The sequence below is a fragment of the Budorcas taxicolor genome, chromosome 17 (genome assembly GCF_023091745.1).
Source record: "Budorcas taxicolor isolate Tak-1 chromosome 17, Takin1.1, whole genome shotgun sequence".
In the NCBI taxonomy this organism is placed as follows: Eukaryota; Metazoa; Chordata; class Mammalia; order Artiodactyla; family Bovidae; genus Budorcas; species Budorcas taxicolor.
The window spans coordinates 46282777-46308157 of record NC_068926.1 but is presented as its reverse complement, the minus strand read 5'-3'; the positions used below and the strand labels follow the sequence as shown (position 1 = coordinate 46308157).

The 25381-nt window shown below is 47.3% G+C and overlaps 1 protein-coding gene across 1 annotated transcript in view; it reads left to right on the top strand.

Annotated features, from left to right (window-relative positions):
• The window catches only part of ADGRD1 (adhesion G protein-coupled receptor D1), a 184614-nt gene that overhangs the window by 36133 nt on the left and 123100 nt on the right, over window positions 1–25381 (top strand). Inside the window, exons 9-14 of the mRNA XM_052654827.1 lie at window positions 259–414; window positions 3618–3677; window positions 6623–6740; window positions 7974–8084; window positions 9925–10000; window positions 22421–22562. Of these exons, the coding sequence (XP_052510787.1) occupies window positions 259–414; window positions 3618–3677; window positions 6623–6740; window positions 7974–8084; window positions 9925–10000; window positions 22421–22562 (663 nt within the window). The remainder of the gene's footprint in view (window positions 1–258; window positions 415–3617; window positions 3678–6622; window positions 6741–7973; window positions 8085–9924; window positions 10001–22420; window positions 22563–25381) is intronic.

Below are 25381 nucleotides of genomic sequence, written 5' to 3'. Positions count from 1 at the left end.
TGTTTGGTTCAAATCCCAGTTCTCTCATTTATTTCTGCATAATATGCTTAGTTTCATCTATCAATCATGCGTGTATTTCATGAGGTTGTTGTAAGGATGAAACGTTAATATATGTTAAATGGTCACAAGAGCATATAGGAAGTGCTATCATCATGATTATTATGGTGTGAGAAGCATGAGGCCCAAAGGACAGACTGAACTTCTGTAGACATCTTGGCTTTAGTCCTTAACAGAACTCATGTCACTGATTTCTTTCAGGTGCCCACCGATGCCTACCATCCCATCATAACCAACTTGACAGAGGAGAGGAAAAACTTCCGGAGTCCTGGAATTGTTCTGAGTTACCTTCAAAATATGTCCCTCAGCTTACCCAATAAATCCCTATCAGAGGAGACAGCATTCAACCTCACCAAGGTAATGGCTATGTGATTTCTATGCCCAGTTGATCAGGGATGGCAAACTGCCAGATCATGGCTGACAGGTGTGTCTTGTTTGACCTACATGGAGCTGAAAAAATCAGAAACTTTTATATAGAAGTCTGGATTTCAGAATTCTCATGAACAGCCAGATGGCGCGGACTACACACTGTGTAGTCAGCTCTACACAACTCAGTGGGAGTTTCCTTCAGATGAGACTCGACTCTTCATCTCCTTTTCCCAGTGTCCAGCCAGGCTGTCCTCTGTCTCCATCTACCTGGCCCCTTCGCATGCCTAGTCGCTTCAGTCATGTCCAATTCTGTGACCCTATGGACTGCAACCCACCAGGTTCCTCTGTCCGTGGGATTCTCCAAGCAAGAATTCTGGAGTGGGTTGCCAATACCCTCCTCCAGGGCATCTTCCTGACCCAGCAATCAAACCCGGGTCTCCTGCATTGCAGGAAAATTCTTTACTGTTTGAGCCACCAGGGAAGCCCCACTTGACCCCTGTAGGCATTTGAATTTGCAACTCTGGCTCTAAACTCTGCTACCTCCCTTGGCAACAGCTAGAATGCACAGTTGGGTCTTTGGCAGATTTAGCCATGGGGTCGTAGTGTGACCCCAATGCTGTGATGTATCTCAATGGGAATTTCCAGAGTTATTGAAAACACTTAGTGAATGCACCATGTATGGCACTAGAACCAAGGTACTTTCTCTTTACATTCTCCTTAAGATCTTTCCAGGTCAAGGTAGAGGAGGATGCTGGGCTTGTATGGGCCTGATAACTTCAATCTCAGCACAGGGCTCTTGGCTGCTGATATCCAGAGAAAAGGAATGTGAGACTGTTACACTTCAAAAGTGTAGATAAGGGTTAAGAGCAGGATGTATAGGGTTTGATTGCTGGGATGAACATCTCTCTGCTGGTTACTTACTGTGCACCCTTGGTCAAGTTACTTTATATCTCTGCCTCACTTTGCTCATCTGAGATATGGGGAGATAATAGTAGTACTTACTTTATTGGGTTCTTAGAAGGTTCCTATGTGCATAGTATGACTCTGGCACTTTTTAAGAGTTCTCAGTCCTTCCTGGTTTCCTTGCTGAAGACAAACACAAAGAAGTAGCCAAAAAAAGCACGGGAAAGCGTGTGTTCAGTAAACAAGACGTCTTGATTTGCTAGGAGGCGTTTGTCCCAGTAGCTCTCCTGCCCAGGTGAGAGAAGCAAGAGTAAGCCTTCTCAGATTTTGTTTATTCATTCATAGAATGTGGTAAGTTCTAGGGATCCATGATGACCAAGAACTACTTCCTGCTTCCAAGAGGCTCAGGACTGAGAGGGTGAAGATGGACCATGGAGTCTGAAAAGTGTCCTGAGCTGCAGCCGCTCAGTGACTCTGGAGTCAGGCAAGCCTGGGTTTAACCCTTAAATCTATGCTGTTTTCAAGCCTCAGTTTCCCAGTCTGTGACATAGGGATACTTCGATGACCCAAGTCTGTCTCTGTTAGAATGGTTTTGGTTGCAAGTAAGCAGTAAGATGACCAAGTATTGTTAAAATAGGGGCATTTAATTGCTTCACTCCAGGTTTGATTACTTCAGTCTTTCGTTCACAGCAGGGATCTAGGTGGCAGAACTGCAGTTCCCTTGGTATTCTATTCTATTTCCAAGTGACTGAAATGGCTCCAAACACTACACCTCACTGACAAAGACCAGGAGGAAAAGGAAAGGCAGGGGACACTTCTGTCTTTACAAGGCAGGAACTTCTTTCCCGTGGTTCCCCTTGCAGTTCCCCTGACATGACCACGCCTAGACCAATCACTGGCCAAGGGAACGGAACTGGCTCTGTGGCTCAGCCAATCATATGGAGAAATGGGCGGGGCCAAGACAGCCCTGTATAAGCACTTTCAGGCTTCCGGCAGGAAGCAGTTCTGGGTTCTTCAGTTAAGCTCAGTGGGTAGGAGTGAGGCTCTCCAGAGGGAGGGTCGAGGCCCTTCTGTAGTCTTGCAGGGATGTCTATATGGGAACATAAAATTTCATGCAAGTCTACACAGGAAACTATGTTAAAGCTGGGTGATTTACTCTTTCAACTCCCCTGTTTCCCCTCAGATACATTGGACAGTGCCAGAGGTAGCAAAATAAAATGCTTTCAGGAGCCAGATGAACAAAGTAAATGGATATTAGGTCAGACAGGCAATAAGGAGGAGTAGAGACTGTGGCTCACCGGGAAGTACCCACTCATGGGGAGTAGCAGTGAGCTTCTCAAGAGCCTCCTGATTTTAACCATTATGTTTATCTCTTCTTATTTTGCAAGCAAAGCAAAAACCCAGAATTTTAAAATGGACTCTCACCCATTAAAAAAAAAGAAAAAAAGAAAAGTGGGCAACTAACAAATTTAAAAGCAGTTGTGTACAAACCAAATAAAAGACATTTATGAATGGATGCAACCTGTGGGTTATCAGTTTGAAACCTCTGGTGGGGGCCATGTGGGGATGGATACTTGACTCTGAGTGTCCTGTAGAGGAATCATGTGGATTTACCCCAAACCCCAGCAATTTGGATTGGGTGAGAAATAAAAATCTTTGGCATCCATTATTCAATTTTCCACCATGTCCTGGCTTCTCACCACCAATAGTTGAACAAGAAAGTGAAAAGGAATTTCTTATGCTGGGTAATAAGGTGGCCATTAGCCACACGTAGCTCTTGAACACTTGAACTGTGGCCAGTTCAAAGTGTAAAATACACCCTGGAGCTCTAAAATTTAGTGTAATAGGAGAATGTAAAATATCAAACTGGTGATTTTTATATTGATTGCATGTTGAAGTGATATTTTAGCTATATTTGGCTAAGTAAAATATATTATTAAAAAGTAATTTCACCTGTTTTCTTTTAACTTTTAAAAATGTGGCCACTAGAAAATCTAAAACAAAAATTTGGCTTGCATTATATTTCTATTCAAATGAACTGCTCTAGATCAGGAGTCAGCGACCTAAATACTTGCCACTGACTAATGAGTGTCACCTGGAGCAAATAAGATACCATCTATCAAAGTGCTTTGTAAATATAACCTGATGCACTGATGAGAGCTATTTTTGTTTACTGCTGTATATATGCAAAACCCAGCCTGTGGTTGATGGAGATGAGAAAATGAAAGGTCTTATGATTTTGAGGCTTAAGAATATATGCTAAGCAGTGTCATCCTGTCTGCCTTTAGACTTTCTTAAACACCGTGGGAGAGGTTCTTCGGTTGCCCAGCTGGACTGCTGTATCAGAGGTAAGAGAAAAGAACATTTTGGTCTTCAGAAGTACCTTGGGAACCATTTTGTCTTCCTTGAAGTGGCATAAATATGGCCCAGTTCACATCTATAACAGAAATGATGCATCTCTCAGTCATGAGATCTGGGATATTAGAGCTCATTTCGACAGGATATGTGATTAATTTTCAATGCTCTGTTTTCTCTATGGATCAGAGCTCTGCAAACATCAGTACATGGTGCTTTCCTCAACACAGAGCAGGGAAATGGTTGAATTTCTTCATGAGGAATGTATACTTGTTTATCATTTTAGTAGGTTGTTGTTTTTTTTTACCATCACATTGTCCCTGAATGATAATAAAACATATTTGATTAAAGATCACTGTATTAAATGAGAAAAGTCAAACATGTGATAATATACACTTCATGATTATGAGCGATTATGTGTAGAAATCTCTCCTTTTCTCTGTACTCTAAAGAATTAGGAGAATGAAATGCTTTTTCTTTTCTTTTTAAAAATAACTTTCTTGATTTTACTTATTTAAGAAATAAAACATGTGAATATGTTTGGAGTAGTTAGAAAATGCAGATAATAAATATATATAAAATAAAAATCACCTGAAATTCTCAGACTGAGTGATAATGATTGTTCATATTCTTATATATATGTGAAAGTGAAGTCGCTCAGTCGTGTCCAACTCTTTGCGACCCCATGGACTGTAGCCTACCAGGCTCCTCCATCCATGGGATTTTCCAGGCAAGAGTACAGGAGTGTATTGCCATTTCCTTCTTCAGGGGATCTTCCCGACCCAGGGATTGGACCCGGGTCTCCTGCATTGTAGGCAGATGCTTTTACCGTCTGAGCTACCAGCGAAGTCATATATATATATATATATGTGTGTGTGTGTGTGTTTCTTACAATCTAGTTTTCAGTTCTCTTATATGCATATAATAGAAATTTCTCTCTCTATTTCTCTCTCTCTTTTTTGGCCACAACATGTGGTTTGTGGGATTTTAGTTCCCTGACCAGAGATTGAACCTGCACCCTCGGTAGTGAGAGCACAGAGTCTTAACCATTGGACTGCCAGGGAATTGTATATAATTACATATAATTCTTATATGCATATATTCTGTAAATATGCTATTTGAATTTACTAGTTTCTCTTTAATTAGAATATTTCCTAATGATAATAAGTATTCTCCAGCAATGCTGTATAAGTCAGGCTAGGTTAGGCTATGTCACCATTACAAATAGACTGTACATCCCAGTGGCTCCATGCAGTGGACATTTAGTTCTCACCCATGCCAAATATGATGTGAGTCTGGGGAGCCTCTTCTCTGCCCAGTGACCTGATTCCTGGCTCTGCCCATTTTCTGAGGCTACTGTTTCAACATGTGACTTCCTGGGTTGCCCAGCAGGGGTGGAGAAGCGGGGAGGAGGAGAACTCTTGACTGTCTTGCCTGGAAGGGCCGCAAGCACACCGTTATTTAAAGTACTCCTTCTCCTGAACTCCTATAGTGTTTAAAACGTATCTGCCAGTCTGTGGCAGAATGACCTCTCCTTCTCAGTATGAGTGAGATTGCTCCAAGATTTACACCTGAACTTTTTATTTGAACAGCTTCAAATAGAATGGGAAGGGACTTCACAGTGGCAAAGGAAGAGAAAAACAGTCATGAGCTTAAGATCAATATAATATTCCCTAGAAACAAATTCTGTTTTAAAAGACACAGTCCTCCAAAGTTGATGATTTCCGGGGGGAAAGAACTGCCACCTAGCAAGCCCCCAGGAGATGGCCAAGGAGGACCTGAGCAAATATACTTTCAGCATCATTTTACATGAACTTTTTCTGAATGCTCTGCCACAAAATATGAATAATCATGAAACTATTCAGATTCAGGCAGGCTCTACTGTGCATTAAAGGGAAGGTATGAATCAGCCACTACCCAACAGAACTGCATGCCAGAAACACAGATTTTCATGTGCTTAACTGTGCTTGGCTGATTGAAGTCAGGCCATGGGCCTGAAAGAAAATGTCTAAAATTGGCCTCCATGTTCTATTTCCAGCTCATTAGACTCTTATGGAGCATATGTTTGTGAGAGAACGCCTGGGACACTTAGCAACAGATGGATGCTTTTTTCAGAAGGGTGGGAAGGAGAGAGGGGTGTGATGGCAGAGATTCACACACCACACCCTCAGGGGAACTGAGATGCCCCCTCCCTGCTAGACGTGTGTCTGAGGATAAGGGGCAATCAGCCCAGTCTGAGCGGGCTGCAGAGATACAGGGTGTCCTGGAGGGACTCCCTGCCTCCTTGGGGACAGCACCCACTAGGATCGCCTCTGCTTTGGGGACTCAGAGTGGAGAGGACCTTGGAAAAAGGAAGACACACACCAGGCTTGTCAAGGAGGCCAGGGGTGACTTGGGGTGCTGGCACCTTCAAAGTACCCTCCCCTTTGTGGAGATTAGGACAGAACTGCTGTCTTCATCCTGGAGGGGGTTGGGAGCAATGAGCCCCCTCCTCATGAAGCAGAAGAGGATGGAGTAGGGGGTGCAGATCAGAGAGATGCCAAGGTCCCCAGTGAGTTCAGAGTGGACCCAGGACCAGGTCCAGTCACTCTGTGTCTGAGTGTGGAAGCCTTGGAGCTGATGCTCTGGTGACTGGGGTCAGCCTCAGCCAGTATTCACATTGTGTGAGTTCTGCTGGGGCGGGTGACCTCAGCGGTCCCCTCCACACCTGTGAAATAGGTCAGCGGTGTGACTGTTTTCTCCTCTCACCTGGTCGTCGTGAGGCCAGAGCTTGGCCGGAAACATCACTCAGCTGATGCTGGGTGTCCTCCTCTGCAGGAATGTTGACAGTGAACTTGAAGCTTGATCTTGTGCGTTTGTGCTTTGGATGCCTCCAACTCATGCACGTGCTGAGTGAGCTCCATCTTCACATCTCCTTCCTGTTGTGATGTTGTTTCAGGACAGCGCTGTGGTGCCGGGCTTGATAGACACCATCGACACCGTCATGAGCCATATAACTTACAACCTGCAGGCCAGCAAGCCCCAGGTCGCCATCGTGGGTTCCTCGTCCATGGCAGGTAGCTCAGCAGTGGGGGTGTGGGTGAGGCTGGCTGTGCAGCAGGCGAGGGCAGGTGGAAGTGGGGGTGCAGGCAATGCCACCTGCTTGTTGAATTCTGCTGCACTCCTGCATTTTCTTGCGTGCACCCAGGTACACATAAACCTCACATGCCGTGCGTGGAGATGTACCTCTTCATTGTCCTAAATTATGTTGCCTGATGTGCAGTGACATTTTGGAGAAAGACAGAGTTAGGTCGGAAAAACTGTGCTCAGCTGGGATGTGCACATAGGACCACGAGAGCCTTTGAGACTGACGTAAGGGCCAGATTCATCTCGGTGACAACTGTCTCAGTGCAGGGCAGGAGATGAGCGGCAGCAGCCCCCAGAGTGTCTGTGGGGTACCAGGTTCCCTAGGGTCAGCTACAGTTTTCTCCAAGATATTGGTCACACGGTCTCCTACAAGTGGACATCATGGTTCTTGATATTTTCAGAGTCTGTGTCTAGGGAGCATGTGTGCGTGCTAAGTTGCTCAATCATGTCCGACTCTCTGCGACCCCATGGACTATAGCCCACCAGACTCCACTGTCCATGGGAGTTTCCAGGCAAGAATACTGGAGTGGGTTGCCGTTTACTCCTCCACGGGATCTTCCTGACCTAGGGATCTCACCTGAGTCTCCCGTGTTGGCAGGCGGGTTCTTTACCACTAGCACCACCTGGGAAGCTTGGTACCCTAATACTTTATCACCAGAGCCTCAGTTCTGGAAAGGAAGCTTCATTCACTCACTTGGGTTGGTTTTAATGGGAGTTTGTCGGCCAAGACAGGTCCCTCCATGCGGTGATGCTTTTAGCCTCACTTAGAAGATGAGTGTCATGGGCATTTCATTTTCCTGTGTCTTGTGGGGTCCCCGGTGTGGAGGAGGAGCCCCGCAGCGCGGGGGTCTCCCTGCCAGATTGGATGTGGTCAGTGCTGAGGCATCTTAAGCTGAGGGGCTACCCTGAGGGCAGAGGGGTCACCTCGGGCCAGGAGCCCCACCCATGCCCACACACAGCGGGTGGCAGCCAGACAGGTCTGCCACATGGTCACAATTACTGCTCTGGACACTCATTTTTTAGGTTCTTGTTTCCTAAAGGTAATTACACTCCCCAGGAGAGCTCATTCTGTCAAAAAAAAGCAAAAGCAGATGGGATTTTACAGCCCAGTTTCCTGCTCTGGAGTTGACTGACTACAGCTTCATCTCTCTGGCTTGTTTTAGACTTTTCAGTGGCCAAAGTGCTCCCCAAGACCATGAATTCCTCCCACTACCGCTTCCCGGCCCGGGGGCAGAACTACATCGAGATCCCCCACGAGGCTTTCCACAGCCAAGGTGAGTGCTGCTTGGGACCCTTGCAGAGGGACTCAGCCTGTGAGCTGTGACTGGGCCGAGAGACTGCCCCAGCCCTCCTCCCTGTGCCAACAGGGCCAGGTTTCCATGGTGGGAACACGGTGCGTCATTGACGCTCCTGAGATGTCTTCATAATGCCGACTACAATCAGGCCTTGAGCGCTGGGACAGAGGAGGCAGGCTGGCAATCTGCATTCTACACTTGCTCACTGGAGGATTCTTAGTGGACCATAAGCTGATGTGGCCACCTCCCCTCCCTGCTGGGGTGGCCTCAGGCTGGGTGGCTGGGTGAGGGATTTTGTCTGCTCAGGAGCCTGGGGTTCTCCTCCTGGGCAGTTGAAGTCAGGGTTAGTGATGGGACAGCAGCCAGGGTGATCTCAATTACTCTCTAGGGGGGCCTGGGTGGCTCTGGCCATTTTTGCTCTCGTGACTGTACCCCTGCCCCTTGAAAGATGACTGTGTCTCTGCAGGCGTGTCATTCTGTCCCAGGGACCTTGGGCAGTCAAGGGAGTTGCGGATTCTCGGCACCTGACCATCTGGCCAGAGGCCACGTGCTTCCTATTCTACCTTCAAGACTGAGGACCAGTCTGGGTGGTGGTCCCCTCTCCAGCTTGGGGCCCTCACTCCCCAGCCCTTGGGAGCTGACCTCTGCTCCCTGTACCCTCTAGTTTGCTCTGTGAAGGGTGCTCAGGGATGCTGGGGTGTTCTGCTCTCAGGGGACTGTCCTCCCACACTTGGATTGAACTGTAGAAGGGAGAGGTCCAGGGGCAATGCCAAGGTTGACCTAAGGCATACCACTGCACGTGGGGTCTCATCTCATGTGGCCGCTTTTACTGTTAGAAATCCCCAGGTTTTCAGAATCAGCAAGATCACAGCCTCATGTGGTCTGCCCACATGGAAACTTCTCAAACTTGTCAGTAGAACTAACTGGTCACAAGTACCAACTCCGTGGCTGAAATTCCTGGGCTCGAATCCCAGTTCAGCCACTCAACTGGGCAAATTACTGAACCTGCCCAGCCTCCGTTTCGTCATCTGTGACTTAGGGGACAGTCTTAGTATCTGCCCCAATCTTTTGTGGTGAGAATTAGAAGAGACAGCTCTTACACCAGTACCTGGCCCATAGTAAATGTGACATGAATTGTTAATATACATTCCTGAAGTTTCAACACACTCAACAGATATCCTGAAGAACTCAGGAAGCATCGGGGGACTTGCTTCTCCCAACCTCCTATTAAGCTAGCGGAAGGAGGTAACAGAATGGATGATTCCTGTTTCCAAGTTGGAATAGCACAGAGAGGTGGGACCCAGCAGAAGGAGTGACAGGTGTCTGGGTGACTTGTGAATCCTGCATCCGCTGCCTCACTGGAGTGCTGAGATTGCTGTAAATACTGCAAACACAGATAGCCCATAACATTCAATCATGGCTGCAGTGCTATTGCCCGGCACCGCCAACCACAGCTCAACCGGGCTCTGCCTTCAGAGGCGCATGGTGTTCCTGGAATGTCCACCCACCCACCCACTCACTCTCCGCCAAGAGTTGTAGCATCCACGTGCCCAGAGATGGCTCAGGGGCGGAGCAGGGAGTGGTTGCCGTGGCTGCATTCACAGTTGAAGGGTGGAGTGGAATCTCTGCTAGAACTCTGTCCTCATGGTCAGTTCTGCCCCTGAATGTCCCTCCCCTTGCCCTTGAGGAGCTGCTGGGTTCCCGGGCCTGAGATCTACACTGTGTGTTGCTGGGCAAGCACTTTTGATGGGGGCTTTGTGTTTCTCTGGTTTATCACTGGGGATGCTGACAGGTGTCTGGTCGTCTGCTCTTTCCCCAGCCTGGACCACCATCGTGGGGCTTCTCTACCATTCGGTGCACTATTACTTGAGCAACATCCAGCCGGCCAACACCAAGTGAGTTTCTGGGGGCCACGTAACATGGAGTGGGGAGGGGCGCCTGTTTGCTGGGTAGCAGACCACTGGGACACCCCCACCTCCCTGCCACCAGAGGCTCATGCAGTATTGTATCAGCGAACTTGTGGTGCCAGTGCCTGGTGCTTCTCTGTTAGAGCAAAGGAAGAAGAGGCAGGGATGCCTGCACTGGGGATTCATCAAGCCTCAGGGGCATGGGCTGATAGTGCAGTGGTCAGGAGCACCAGCTGAGTGACCATTCCACCTGGAACTGTGTGACCTTGGACAAGTCAGTTGACCCCTCTGAGCCTCAGTTTCCACTTCTGTAAAATGGGAAATGAGCAGCACATGCCTACATCAGTCAAGACTGTGTTGGATATATCAGCTTAGGCAGAAGGGAACTGAGAGGTCATGGCACTAAGAAGGGCAGGAGTAGTCAGCTTCAAGCATGGCTGGATCGACCCAGAAGATACTGCTATGACCTGGTCTCTCCTTTCCCTGCCTCTGCTCTCCCCCATGTCAACTCATTTCCTGGCAAGCCCCTTCATAAAGGCATTGCTGGCTCCCATAGATTCAGACCCATATGGGTTTGGGTCCTGAGATCTCAAGAAGGAAAGTAATTGTCTTTTATGAATGAAAAGTCAGTTTCATTCAAAATCTAGAAAAGACTGTGATTGGCCAACTTGGGTCACGTGCCCATCCTGGCCCCCAGTCATGGTAGGAGAAGATCCTGCTCTCTCATTGGCCATGTCTGTTCACATGACCTTCTAGAATTTGGGGGTGGAGCAGCTAAAAAGGGGACGACAGAGGATGAGATGGCTGGATGGCCTTACTGACTCGATGAACATGAATCTGAGTGAACTCCGGGAGTTGGTGATGGACAGGGAGGCCTGGCGTGCTGCGATTCATGGGGTTGCAAAGAGTCGGACACAACTGAGCGACTGAACTGAACTGAACAGCTGTACTCAGATCACAGGGAGGGGCTGGTTCCCTCAGGAAAGATTAGGCATGGGGCCTGTTCTTCCCTTTCAAGGGGTCCCTTGGAGGGGACAGGGAAGTAGAGCCTAGGGCCGGGGCAGAGAAATTGCCAGTGAGGTATGAGCCCAAGGGGCCCATTTCTACAGTTAATGTTTGGAAGGCAAAGCCGTTTCTGTTGGCCGCAGATCCACCTAGACGGGGGCCCTGCAGAGGGCAGCAGGCAGGCTCTGGTCCATCTCTCTTCTTGGGTGTCTGGCACAGCGCCCGGTCCAGAGTGGAGGCTCTGAAAAGGTGCCTGGAGACAGGGCTGTGCATCTCAGAGGGAGCCGCACAGTGCCTCCACCCCTGGCCCCGACGAGGCCCTGCTTCCCTCCCCTGCCAGGACCACGCCTGGGAAAGCTGATAGTATGAGAAAGCGTGTTCCTGCAAGCTCACTATCTCTGCTGATGGGAAGGCGCTGCGGGGGCGGGTTTCGGACGCTGGTGCGGCTGCTGGGTATTTGGAGTCCTGTGTGATGGAAAGCAGGCAGCTATTTTTAACCGCTTACAGATAAACGAGAAATGATAAATACTTTCTAATGATGCAAATAGTCCTGTTATCGTGGGCTCTCTCAGAGGAAGCCTCTTCTCCCACCTGATACCAGGGAGCAGCTCTTGGTACAAAACCCTGGGCTAGGCCTTGGGGAAGCAGGCAGTCGTGGTTTAGCTGACTTGGAGCGAAGCCTTGTTCTGGGTGTGATTGCCAGGGAGAGCCTGCACGTTGTCAGAGTTTAACCTGGCACCATGGGTGTGATTTCCAGAATTCTTCAGGAAAGTCACAAAGGAAGCAACCTGCTTTCCTTGGAAATATGCCCTCTAGACTATTTGGGGGAAATTTCTCCAAACCCAAGATTATGAATGAATAGTGGACCCAGCCTTAGCCCCAATTTATGTATTTACCTCTCTCACGGCTGGAGGTTCGGACTGAAACAGACTTTTCAGTGAAATCCATAAAAATGTGTATTTCTGGGGATGGCCAAAGCCTTCTGTGGGTTGGAGTAAGGGTGTGGGGAGGACCATGTTTATACCACATCTGCAGCGCCCCTCATCCTTGGGAAAGAGGACAAAGGCAGGACTGAGGGTTACAGATGGCAGTGGGTGCTTTGATTCACTGTGACCAGAAACACGCTCCCTCTGGGTGTTGGCAAAGTTTTGCATAAAGGTCCAGATGGTTAATATTTTTGGCTTTATCTGCTATACTGTTTCTGTCACATCTGCTGTGTAAAGGCAGCCCTGGACAATACATAAACAGGGGTGGCTGAGTGCCAGTAAATCTTATTTATAAGGCCAGGCAGTGCCTATGGTTTGCACAGCCCTGGTGGGCACTGTTATATCAGTGCTGGTGGCAGTGACGGGGACAAGGCTAAGTCTGCCCTGCTGTGGGGTGTCCATGCTTAAAGCTTGACCACCAGGTGTGGTTGTCCTCCATCCTAAGCAGGGGTCCCCAAGCTCCTGGATCTAATGCCTGCTGATCTGAGGTGGAGCTGATGTAATAATAATCTAAAGTGCACAATAAATGTAATGCACTTGAATTATTCCAAGACCGTCCCTCAACCCCACCCCTTGTTCATGGAAAAATTGTCTTCCACAAAACTGTTCCCTGGTGCCAAAAATATTGGGGACTACTGATCCTAAGGGCTCCAACCCTCCCATCCCTCTTCTCTCACTGCCAGGGGTCTCCAGGCAGAACTCCCTGGAGCCTCAGGACCCAGGGCGCCATGATCTGCTCTCACCCTCTGCAAGTTGTGGGCTGAGAGACTCACACAGGCAAAGAGCCCCCCAACTCACAGCCCTCTACCCGCTGCAACATTAATACCATGGACCTCTGAACTCTGCCAGCAGTGAATGCAAGCGTTCAGTTATTTTCCCGAAGTCAAAACAGAATGATTTTGCGATGATGACCACTTATTTTTCAGGTGTTGGGTCTTCAGTTCTAAGGTTAACATGTGATGCAAAGATGTCTTGTTGTCAACATTAACCTCAGAAAGAATCACTCCTTGGGCCCATCAAGTGTGGTCCCTATATTTGTTGTCTTAGCTCCTGCAGCACGAGGTGGCACAGGGGTGACACCAGCTGTGGTTCACATGCAGACTCGGAGCCAGGCTCCCGGCTTTTTACTCCCAGTCAGCCACCCTGCCCAGCTGGTGAACTTGACACAAGCCTGGCGGTCTGTCTGCCTGCTTGCTTCTTTCCAGGAGAGGATGGCTGTCCTGATTTCTAAGGACTTCTGTGAGCTCTGAGTTAATGCTTAAGTAAAGCTCGGTGCCCTTGAACGTGATATGTAAGCTCTTCCTTTGTCATCGCATAAGATGCTTGGCTGTTCTCCCATTCTCTGCCTTTAAGATGATTATCGAATTCCACGCACAATTGGAAGCAGATTAATGCAATCGCCTTGATAGTGTTCTGGTGTTCCCACTTGCTTGAACAGCTGACGTCATTCCACTTCAGTTTTGTGTGTTATTACCCTTACACATTTATGTTTTTTGGGTGTGAGTTTGAAAGGATGTAGTGGAATCGTGACATCCTTTAAACCTCCCTGGGGTGTGGAGTCAGCACATGAGATTGATGGGATAGGAGGGCGACAGGGCTGGATGGGCTCTTCCCCCCACCCTTCCTCTGTTGACCACTCTGGGCCCCACTGATGTCTGCCCTGGGGCGATGACTGACCAGCCACAGGTCCTGGATGGGGTTGTCCTTTGTCCCTGCATGGGCCTGGACTCAAGGGATCCTCTGAGGTCCCTGTCTCTGGCCCCGTAGTGATGAGAAATGTTCAGGTCTTACTGATTCTCATCTGCCAGCTGGGACAGCTGTTCCTTCAAACCAGCGATCCGAGCTGGACAGGGCGCAGAGTCACCTGCTCCTCGTCCATAGATGGGCCTGGGACTCAGAAGGGATGGGACTCCTTGACTGAAGGGCTGGGACTCGGGCCTCTGGATTTCAGCCTCTCAGTGATGGACTCACTTGTGCTTCAGAAGGATATGTTCCGGGGGTAGACTTAACTTTAATGTCTGCATTTCTTTTTATTTTTAATGCTACGTGTTTTCATTTATTTTTTTGGCCATGCTGTGAGGCATGTGGGAGCTCCCCGGCCAGGAATTGAATCCTTGCACCCTGCATTGGAAGCATGGAGTCTTAACTGCTGGTCCTCCAGGGAATTCCCCTGTCTTCACGTCTTTGTAAAGCCAAGCCATCCAGGCAGAAGGAACGACAGGGTCAGAATCACTGTGTAGCAGTCCGTGGTGTAGCCACTGATTTGGGCAGTCATCCTTAATGCTGACACCCCTGGGCGAGGGGTTGTGTGGAGACAGGGTTCTTCCCTGTTGCTCCACAGGATACCTGTTAATCACTATGTGAGAAGGTCCTGGAGAGCAGAGACCACTTTAGTCAAGGGGTCATACTCAGTCTCACGGACATCGGGGCAGGCTGACGTCCTGCATCCCCTGATGGGAAGCAGTGGCAAGAGTCACCCTGCCCCCAGATGCTCGCCCTGATGCTCCCCATGAAGAAACAGTCAAGGGCTGTTTTGTAAAACCTTGATTTGGACTGTCACCTGTCCATGCAGTGGAAGCGGTAACAGGAGCAGGGCCTGTTCCAGGTCAGAGGGGACTGGGGGGACATGGTGACTAAATGGATGCTGCCCCTTCCTTGACGGGAAAGCAGAGCTCTGACAGACACCCTGGGGACACTGAGGACGCTGGACTATAGACTGGGCACCAGATCACGGGTTGAAGCTGGGTCAGATTTCTGAGCGTGGTGATGGTTAGGGTGGTTATGTAGGAGGCAGTCTTTATTTTTAGAAGATACACTTAAAGTATTTAGAGTTGGAGTGTCATGATGTACTTTCTGATGATTCAGCAAAAAGAAGGGGCGTGTGTGAGAGAGAGAGAGAGAGATGCCAGACAAAGCAAAAATGGCAGAATGGTAGGAGCTGGGAGTCTAGGTGCACTGTTTCTAGCATTTTCTGTTGACATGACTCTTGCAATGCAAGGTTTGGAGAGGAGGGTCCTGGCTGGGGCAGAGATTCTGGTTCTTGCCATTCTCTCTTGAGAGACCCCACTGAACTACTTTATTATATTTTGGCTGTGCTGAGTTTTCGTTGCTCTCTGGGTGTTTTCTCTAGTTACAGTGCACAGGCTTCTTGAGGCAATGGCTTCTCTTATTGGGGAGCATGAGCTCAAGGGCATGGGAGCGCTTGCAGCATGTGGGATCCTCCTGGATCAGGGATCAAACCTGTGTCTCCAGCATTGGCAGGCAGACTCTTTATCACTGAAACACCAGGGAACTACTTCTTGATACCAAGAACTTAGCGACTTAGAACTTCGAACTTACCTGGGCACCACGGAGGCCATGCCCACCATCCTGGTGGGTGCTCTCTTTTTTTGTCTGTCAGTCAGAGGCTTCTCATACCACTTGAGAATTCTCCCAAGTCTCTCCAAGGCGCTCCCTCACGTCTCCATGTGCAGCATCTTTCAGATCTTTCAGGAGGTTTAAGTTTCCTCTGCTTAGCATTTCTTGTCCCCTCACTGCCCCCTCAAGCATCAGTGAGAATACAGCTCTGATCGAAAGGATGGGGATGGACTCCAGAGTGAGCAGGACACCATGTTTGAGCAGGAACTTGCTAGAAAAGGAGTTCATTTACTAGGGGATATTTCCAGTTTTACTCTTTGTATTAAATCTCCATGTACAACCTGGTTTACCTGTTGCTGTTGTTCAGTCACTCAGTCGTGTCCGACTCTTTGCGACCCTATGGACTGCAGCACGCCAAGCTCCCCTGTCCTTCGCCATCTCCTGGAGTTTGCTCAAACTCATATCCATTGATTCAGTGATGCCATCCAACCATCTCATCCTCTGTCACCTACTTCTCCTCCTGTCCTGATCTTTCTCAGCATCAGGGTCTTTTCCAGTGAATTGGCTCTAAGCGTCAGGTGGCCAAAGTATTGGAGCTTCTGCTGCAGCCCCAGTCCTTCCAATGAATATTCAGGGTTGCTTTCCTTTAGGATTGACTGGTTTGATTTTCTTGCTGTCCATGGGACTCTCAAGAGTCTTCTCCAGCACCACAGTCCAAAAGCATCTGTTCTTTGGCTCTCAGCCTTCTGGTTCACCTGTGGGGCCCTCATACTTGGAGTGGTCTTTTAATGAGACCACTTCTTCTTGTTCCACGCATGCTGATTTCTCTTGCTTGAGGACCAGAACTGAGCTCTCTATGTGCTTGGGTGTTCTGCTTGCAGATTTCAGAGTTCCCAGATCTGCCCTAGAGATCCTGAAATCTTCCACCCTCTCTATGCTTTCTTTCTTTTTTTTAAATTTTTGCAATGTTATGTTGGTTTCTGTGTTACAACAACTTGAGTCAGTCATACATATGTCCCCTCCCTGTTGAGTCTCCCTCCCCTCCCACATCCCATCCCACAGAGCGCCAGCCTGGGCTCCCTGTGTTATACAGCAACTTCTCACCAGTTATCCATCTTACACAGGACAGTGTACATATGTTGACCCTACTTTCTCCATTCGTCCCACTCTCTCCCTTCCCCGTGGTGTCCATGTCCTCAAATCCATTCTCTACATCTGTGTCTCCATTCCTTCCTGCAAACAGGCTCTTCAATACCCTTTTTCTAGATTCCATATATATGTGTTAATACATGATATTTGTTTTTCTCTTTCTGACTTACTTTGCTCTGTATAACAGGCTCTAGTTTGATCCACCTCACTAGAACTGACTCAAATTCATTCTTTTTTTATGGCTGAATAATATTCCACTGTATATATGTACCACACCTTCTTTATCCATTCATCTGTTAATGGACATCTAGGTTGCTTCCATGTCCTGGCTATTGTAAACGGTATGCAATGAACACTGGGGTACATGTGTCTTTTGGAATTGTGGTTTCCTCAGGGTATATGCCAGTAGTGGGATTCCTGGGCTGCGTGGTAGATTTATTCCTAGTTTTTTAAGGAATCTCCATACTGTTCTCCATAATGGCCGTTTCCATTTACATTCTCACCAACAGTGTAGAAGAGTTCCTTTTCTCCACATCCTCTCCAACATTTATTTCTTGTAGATTTTCTGATGATGGCCGTTCTGACTGGTGTGAGATGATACCTCATTATAGTTTTAATTTGCATTTCTCTGGTAATTAGGGATGTTGACAGTCTTTTCATGTGTTTTTTTGGCCATCTGTATGTCTTCTTTGGAGGGATGTCTATTTAGGTCTCCTGCCCATCTTTTGATTGGCCTTTTTGCTTTTCTGATATTGAGCTGTGTGAGCTGCTTATATATATTCTGGAGATTACTCCTCTGTCAGTTGCTTCTTTTGCAGTTGTTTTCTCCCATTCTGAGGGTTGTCTGAACCTTGTTTATTGTTTCTTTTGTTGTGCAAGACTCCTCCTTGACCCACCTCCTAGAGTCATGGAAATAAAAACAAAATAAACAAATGGGACCTCTCCATGCGTAATCTAAGGCACAGATGACCAGCAGAGGGGTCGTGGCTCAAATGTACTGAAATATGTAAGGGTGTAGGGCTGGACTTTGGCCTGTGTCAATCAGGTCCCCAGGGGCACCAGATGAGTAATTTGGGGGAAGTTAGAAGGAGAGGCCATTTGCCAGGCTGTGCTCAGGGTGTGCTCCCTACTATAAAGGATAGAGTAATAACAGGAGGGCTTCCCAGGTGGCTCAGTAAAGGGGGTAAAGAATCTGCCTGCCAATGCAGAAGACTCAGATTTGATCCTTGGGTTGAGAAGATCCTCTGGGGGAGGGCATGGCAACCCACTCCAGTATTCTTGCCCAGAGAATCCCATGGACGTAAGAGCCTGGCGGGCTACAGTCCATGGGGTCACAAAAGAGTCCACACGGCGTAATGACTACACACCAACAGAATAACAGGAAGTGTTCTCAGAAGGAGGGAGTGGGGCATGATGCCGCCACCCTGGGCTGATGGGGTCTGGAGAACACAGCTCCTAGGGCAAAGATGCAGGGGTGTGGGGATGGGCACCATGCCCTTTTTGTGACCCCGCAAAAACAGTGCTGTCTGGGTCTCACTCTCCTCTCTGACTGGCTCTGATTTCCTGTGGGTGCTGCCATTGGCTGAACGCCCCAAAGCAGAGGGCAGGGCCTGTACAGGGGGCCGCAACCATGTGGCCCCTACTCCCGGGACTGTCTTCTTTGCCATTTCTCCCCTGGCATCTAGAATGAGCCTGTTTTCTTATCCAGAGGCCCCCAAGCCCCGGTACAGTCAATTCCAAAGTGACAGATAATCCAGTCTCCAAGTGTTATTGCTCCCCAGATAACAGGTTAAAATAAAAGAAAATCAAGCCTGGATCAGATTTATGAAGACATAGGAAAACCCTTATTAAAACTGGAGGTACCAGAGAGATTAAATGAAGTCATAAAAAAACCCTCTTTTTATTATGAAAAAAAATCGAACATCTGTAAAAACAAAAGAGACAGTCATCACCGGGTTACAACCAGGACCACCCACGGCCGTTTGGGCTTCCTCTGCCCAACCCGCTCCCTCACCCTGGCCCCACCAATTATTTTGAGGCAAATCTCTGACATCATGTAGTTTCATCTGTAAATATTTAGTCTCTATTTTTAAAAGACAAAGACTTTTTAAAATACAGAATAAACTCCATGCCATTATCCCATCTAAAAAGTAAACAGTAATTTCTTAGTCCATCTGATGTCTTGTCATTGTCGACTTGGGTGGTGATGTTGGGATGGTGGGCTCCTCCTGGCTCAGCCACCATGGACCCCAACCTGGGCCTCTCTGCAGGGCAAACCCAGCCAGAAGGAAAGGCCTCCCTGGCTGCATGAGAAGTGAGTCACTGGAGATCATCAGTGTAAACCCATCCGTATTGGGAAATCGTACTTCTCCAGATTAAAAATGCTCCTAAGAGCACAGTGTAGACTGTTGAGTCTGATATCAGTTCCTGTCCTCAAAGGCAGTGTCTACTAGGCTGCATTTGGCTGAATCCACGTGTTCTGGGGCCAAATCCAGGAATCCACTCAGGATTTGCACTGCGTTTGTGGAGAGAAGATTCTCCATAGGTTTTCCATTTTTTACATGTTTTCTTAAGATTTTGATCTAAGTCATCATGGTCTGTCCGTGAGAAGATTAATTCACTGAACACATTAGTTGAGAACCTACTGTGTGTCAGGCTTGGTTCTAAGGGCTTAGAGAGCTGTGAACAGAATGGGTAAGAAGCTAGCCCCCGATGGAGCTTACATCCTAGTGGGAGATGACAGCTGGCCTGATGAATTGTTAGGAAATGGATGTGGATGGGAAGAGGGTACATGTGGCAAATACCGATGTGTTTGTAGGGTCTTGTGCTCACAGTTGTGGTTTTACTGTTGGCTAATATATAGTCCTAATTTTTGCTAGACAAACGGTTTCTGTTATGTTTGGTGGAATTACATACATGCTGACTTCACAGAGAGAAGCACGGACTGTGAAGTATTGGCAAGCATTTCACCGTATCTCAGTGGATACTGCACTGAGCTCAAAACATCTCAGCTCCCTGAAATCACAAGCGGAGAGGTGGTCTATCTGGGCAGCCTCATTGTTCTGCAAGAGAGCAGGCCTCTGTGTCACCAAGGACTGCATTTTTCTATCTTTGGGTCTGAACTGGTCCCTGGGGACATCCAGCCAGTCTTAACTTTCCATAGCAGTGGCTGAACTCCCTGACTTTTTAGTGGGGACAATATCACCTCCAGAAGGTGAAAATTGGTTTGAGGGCAAGGAGTCTGAGATATTACAGTGGCTGTGGGTCTGCAAAGTTACCTAAAGCATCTTGAAGTACATAAGCAGATTTCCTCTATGTCTGTGGCACTATGATTTCACGGGATGGGCAGGTGTTGATGGAGTAATGGTGGGGTGTTCGGAAAAATGGGTTTAATAGGACTCTTTCTGCTGCTGCTAAGTTGCTTCAGTCATGTCCAACTCTGTGCGACCCCATAGACGGCAGCCAACCAGGCTCCCCTGTCCCTGGGATTCTCCAGGCAAAAACACTGGAGTGGGTTGCCATTTCCTTCTCCAATGCATGAAAGTGAAAAGTCAAAGTGAAATCGCTCAGTCGTGTCCGACTCTTCGCGACCCCATGGACTGCAGCCTACCAAGCTCCTCCATCCATGGGATTTTCCAGGCAAAAGTACTGGAGTGGGGTGCCACTGCCTTCTCTGAGGACTCTTTAGGGGGCCATAATGAAAAACAATGGCTGAGAACCACGAGCTAGAGTAAGACTTGCTTTTCAGTGTCTTTCACTTTTTTAAACCTGTGTGACTTATTCCATATGTGTCTTGTAGCTTGGGGCTTGCACAGTGATGCCTTTCCAGAGAAGAATAATCAGAAAGCAAATCAACCATGTTCTCTGAGTTTCCAGCAGCTCCTCAGCTTTCCAACCTTGGTGATATTCACAAACATGAGGAATCCATGCCTCTGTTTTGCTACAGGGAATATTTTCTGTTGGAAATACCCTTAGGCAGGGTATTTCCATGAAGGCAGGGCTAGGGTTTTAAATCTTTTTTTTTTTTTTTAAATTTTGGACTATGCTTGGTCTTCTTTGTGGCATGCAGGCTGTTTGTGGAGGCACGTGGACTTCTTTAGTTGTGGTGTGCAGGCTCAGCAGTTGTAGATTCTTAACCACTGGACCACTAGGGAAGTCCCAGGGGTTTTAAATCTTTACAACAATATTTTTAAAAAACATCTCACATTGACAATTCCAGGAATAGTTCTGTGTGCTGCTGGGGACCTGCTCTTTTTTAGGGACTCATGTTAGGGGCTTGTTTAAAGAGCTGGGTCCCATGGTGATGATGGTGGTGCTGGGGGGAGATGCGTGGGTCTCATAGGCTCTAGTCCTGGTCACCAGCTTTGAGTCTAGTTAACAGGTAAAACTAGTTGAGGGAGGAAGTAGATTGTACACCCAGCTCCCAGGGATCTGCTTGATGTTATGAAGATGATTCTGTGAGTATAAACACAAGGAAGGGACAGAATCTCCATGCAAAAGTCTAGATTAGGAAAGAAACCAGCAGATGACTGGGTGACCTGAGTCGGGCCTGAATGACTTCATGTCGCAGGCATCCTAGTGAAATGTCTGAAATTCAGAGTAAGGCAACAGACGTTTGCTGATTACTGACCGTATACCAGGCAGGGCGAGGGTGAGGGCTAGATAAGCAGTCACCAAGAACACAGCGTTCAGAGTGGCGTTCATTCTTGGGGTCATTCATGTGCTGCAAGAGGCAAACCCTGAAAGTGAACACCTTCTTAGGTCTTGCACCCCAAGTTCCTTGTCTCCCTCATCCTAGTCCTGGCCCCGAATGTCATTTCAGCTTCATAACGCCACGAGACAAGTACTATGTCTATCAGCCAAGATTCTTTTGATTGGGCATGAGCAACAGAAACCCAAGCATAAGCTGTTTTAAACAAAAGGGGAGTTTGTTGGATCACATAAGCTGAAAGGTGCATGGACAGCTGGCTTCAGGAGCAGCTTGATCCAGCGTCCAGTTGCTATCACTCAACTCCATCTCTCAGCTTTTCCTGGGTGTGGACCTCCTTCGCAGTCAGTCTCTCTGTTCATGATTATAAGCCGCCGCTGGAACCTCTGGAGAAGGAAATGGCAACCCACTCCAGTGTTCTTGCCTGGAGAATCCCAGGGACGGGGGAGCCTGGTGGGCTACCATCTATGGGGTCACACAGAATTGGACACGACTGAAGCGACTTAGCAGCAGCAGCAGCAGCTAGAACCTCATGGTTCCAGACTGACATCTAGCAGAGAGAAGTGGGGATCTCTGACCCAGCATTTCCATCTTGTTACTTCTCTTCGGATCGTAATGGAACATGTGCTTGCATCTGAACAATCAGTATGGTCTGAGGAATGCAGTGCACTGATTCACTCAAATTGTGATAGCGGGGTTTACTCTTGAGTTAAGGATGGAGGTCCCACCAAAGCATATGGGCTATAAGTCAGGAAGCGGTGGTCACCTGGAGGGAAGCTGAGGTGCCTTTATCAGCAGAGGGATGAAGGGCTACTGGGTGACAACAGGTGTCCATCACATTACTGTTTGCCACAGCGGTTTATAATTTAGGCATAGCAAATTCCAACAGGTAAGTCACTTGTCCCAGGTCAAGTGAATGTATGGCTAAGATTTAATCTCATTGTTTTGATCTTCCTGTTCTTCCCCACTTCCTGGATTACCCCCTCCTTCTACTAGATTATAGACTCTGTGAGGTCAAGGGCTCCATCTCACCTTTTGGTACCAACACCAAGTCTTAGAGCAGAATGTGCTGTTTGATAGAAATAAAAACTCCACCCCCAAAAGCTTTCAGTCTCAAAAGTCTCAGGCTTAACATGAAATTTTAAACTCAAGGTTTTTTTTTTTTAATTTCTGTTTTGTAATGATTTTTCATTTGTTCCCAAGGATTGCCGAGGCAGCAAATTACAAAAACTGCTTGCTCTCTGCGACCAGCTATCTGATCTCCCTGGAGGTCTCCCCGACGCCGAAGCTCTCCCAGAATTTATCGGGCTCCCCTCTTATCACTGTCCACCTCCGGCACCATTTGGTGAGTTAGAGTGAATTTGTCCTCATTTCTGCTCTTTGATTTCCTTTTGCAGCAAGGAATATTTGATCGTCTGTATGAGTGTAGAAAAAATCTTGGATGGATCGGTGCTGGCCAGAATTAGGATTTTGGCATCCATTCTCGTGATTATTTTTGAACAGCAGTGGAAAGTCCCCTGGATAGCTCTGGGGTTGGACGCACAGTATTAATTTTGTGTAAAAAGGCCTCTGAGATCAGACGTTGCTTTCATAGATGTGTGCACAGCAACTGTGGCTATTTCTGTTTTACAATAAATGTTGTCTTTGGAGGAGGGGATACCTTGGCTCATTCTCACTTATCTTAGTTGATAGCCATTAGCGAGACAGAAAGCTTGGTTCTTTCTGGGAAACATTTTAGCATTTCAAAGAGACGTTTCTATACTTTCAGTTTTGAGCTATTTGTTTTGCCCCGTTGTAACTGTGATTATCTCCACCTTCACTCTATCTTTGTCTGTGATAAGAATGACAGGTGTATCAGGGACACAGATGTGCACCTGTCCTTTAAAAAGTGTGACTTTCCTTGTGCCAGCATCGTGCACTATGGTTGAAGCTTGACGTTTTCAAGGAATTTATTAAAGAATGCAATATATATATTAAATTTTTATTGAAGTTTAGTTGATTTATAATGTTGTATCCATTTCTGCTGTATAGCAAAGTGATTCAGTATACATTCTTTTCCATATTCTCTTCCATGATGGTTTATGATAGATGTTGAAGGGATGTTGAACTGTACATTAGGACCTTGTTTATCCATTCTATGTGTAATAAGAACTCAATCCACTTTTGATCCTTTGAAGTCCTACAAAGACCGTTCCCGCCAGGATCTTCTATTTTGTTCCATTTTGTACTGTTCCATCCCATTCTGCCAACATTATCTGAAGACCTACTGTGTGCCGACCCCTGTGTCTGTCTACCTGTGTTTTTATCACCTCCTCAATGAGACAGCATTGAGGGAAGCTGATGAGTCAGGACAAGCTCTCACTGCAGCTCCTGCCTCACCCTGCCACCCCCCAGCCATGGTTCCCCACGAAGGTCAGGCCCCTTCTTGGTTCCCTCAGAACCCAGCTCTGCCCATTTGTCCACACTTTCCAGCCAGTGTCTGTCTGCACTTGTGCTTTCCCAGGCAGATAGACAGCACCAGACAGCTGTTGCTCCATTCCCTCTTTCATCCTGACCATCTTGCTGATTGGGATTGGAATGAAAACAGACCTTTTCCAGTCCTGTGGCCACTGCTGAGTTTTCCAAATTTGCTGGCATATTGAGTTCAGCACTTTCACAGCATCATCTTTAGGATTTGCAATAGCTCAGCTGGAATTCTAGCGCCTCCACTAGCTTTGTTCATAGTGATGCTTCCTAAGGCCCACTTGACTGAGCACCCCAGGATATCTGACTCTAGGTGACTGATCGCACCATCGTAGTTATCTGGGTCACTAAGATCTTTTTTGAATAGTTAGTCTGTATATTCTTGCCAGCTTTTCTTAATATCTTCTGCTTCTGTTAGGTCCATACTGTGTTTTATTGTGCCCATCTTTGCATGAAATGTTCCCTTGGTGTCTCTAACTTTCTTGAAGCCATCTCTAGTCTTTCCCATTCTCTTGTTGCCAGAGAATGTTTCAAACTACTGCACAATTGCACTCATCTCACACGCTAGCAAAGTAATGCTCAAAATTCTCCAAGCTAGGCTTCAGCAGTACATGAACCAAGAACATCCAGATGTTCAAATTGGATTTAGAAAAGGCAGAGGAACCAGAGACCAAATTGCCAACATCTGTTAGACCATAGAAAAAGCAAGAGAAATCCAGAAAAACATCTACTTCTGCTTCATTGACTATGCTAAAGCCTTTGGCTATGTGGGTCACAAAACATTGTGGAAAATTCTTAGAGACGGGAATACGAGACCACCTTACCTGCCTCCTGAGAAATCTGTATGCAGTTCAAGAAGCAATAGTTAGAACTGGACATGGAACAAGTGGACTGCTTCCAAACTGCGAAAGGAGTACGTCAAGGTTGTATATTGTCACTGTGCTTATTTAATTTATATGCAAAGTACATCATGCGAAATGCCGGACTGGATGAAGCACAATTTGGAATCAAGATTTCCGGGAGAAATATCAATAACCTCAGATATGCAGATGACACCACCCTTATGGCAGAAAGAAAGAGGAACTAAAGAGTCTCTTGATGAGAGTGAAGGAGGAAAGTGAAAAAGGTGGCTTGAAACTCAACATTCAAAAACCTAAGATCATGGCAACCGGTCCCATCACTTCATGGCAAATAGATGGTAAACAATGGAAACAGTGACATACTTTATTTTCCTGGGCTCCAAAATCACTGCACATAGTGATTGCAGCCATGAAATCAAAAGACACTTGCTCCTTTGAAAAAAAGCTAGACAGCATATTAAAAAGCAGAGACATTATTTTGCCAACAAAGGTCCTTCTAGTCAAAGCTATGGTTATTCCAGTAGGCATGTATGGATGTGAGAGCTGGACCATAAAGGAAGCTGAGCACCGAAGAATTGATGCTTTTGAACTGTGGTGTTGGAGAAGACTCTTGAGAGTCTCTTGGACTGCAAGGAGATCCAACCAGTCCATCCTAAAGGAAATCAGTCCTGAATATTCATTGGAAGGACTGATGCTGAAGATGAAGGTCTAGTACTTTGGCCACCTGATGTGAAGAACTGTCTCATTGGAAAAGCCTGTGATGCTGGGAAAGATTGAAGGCAGGAGGAGAAGGGGAAGACAGAGGATGAGATGGTTAGATGACATCACAGACTCAATGGAC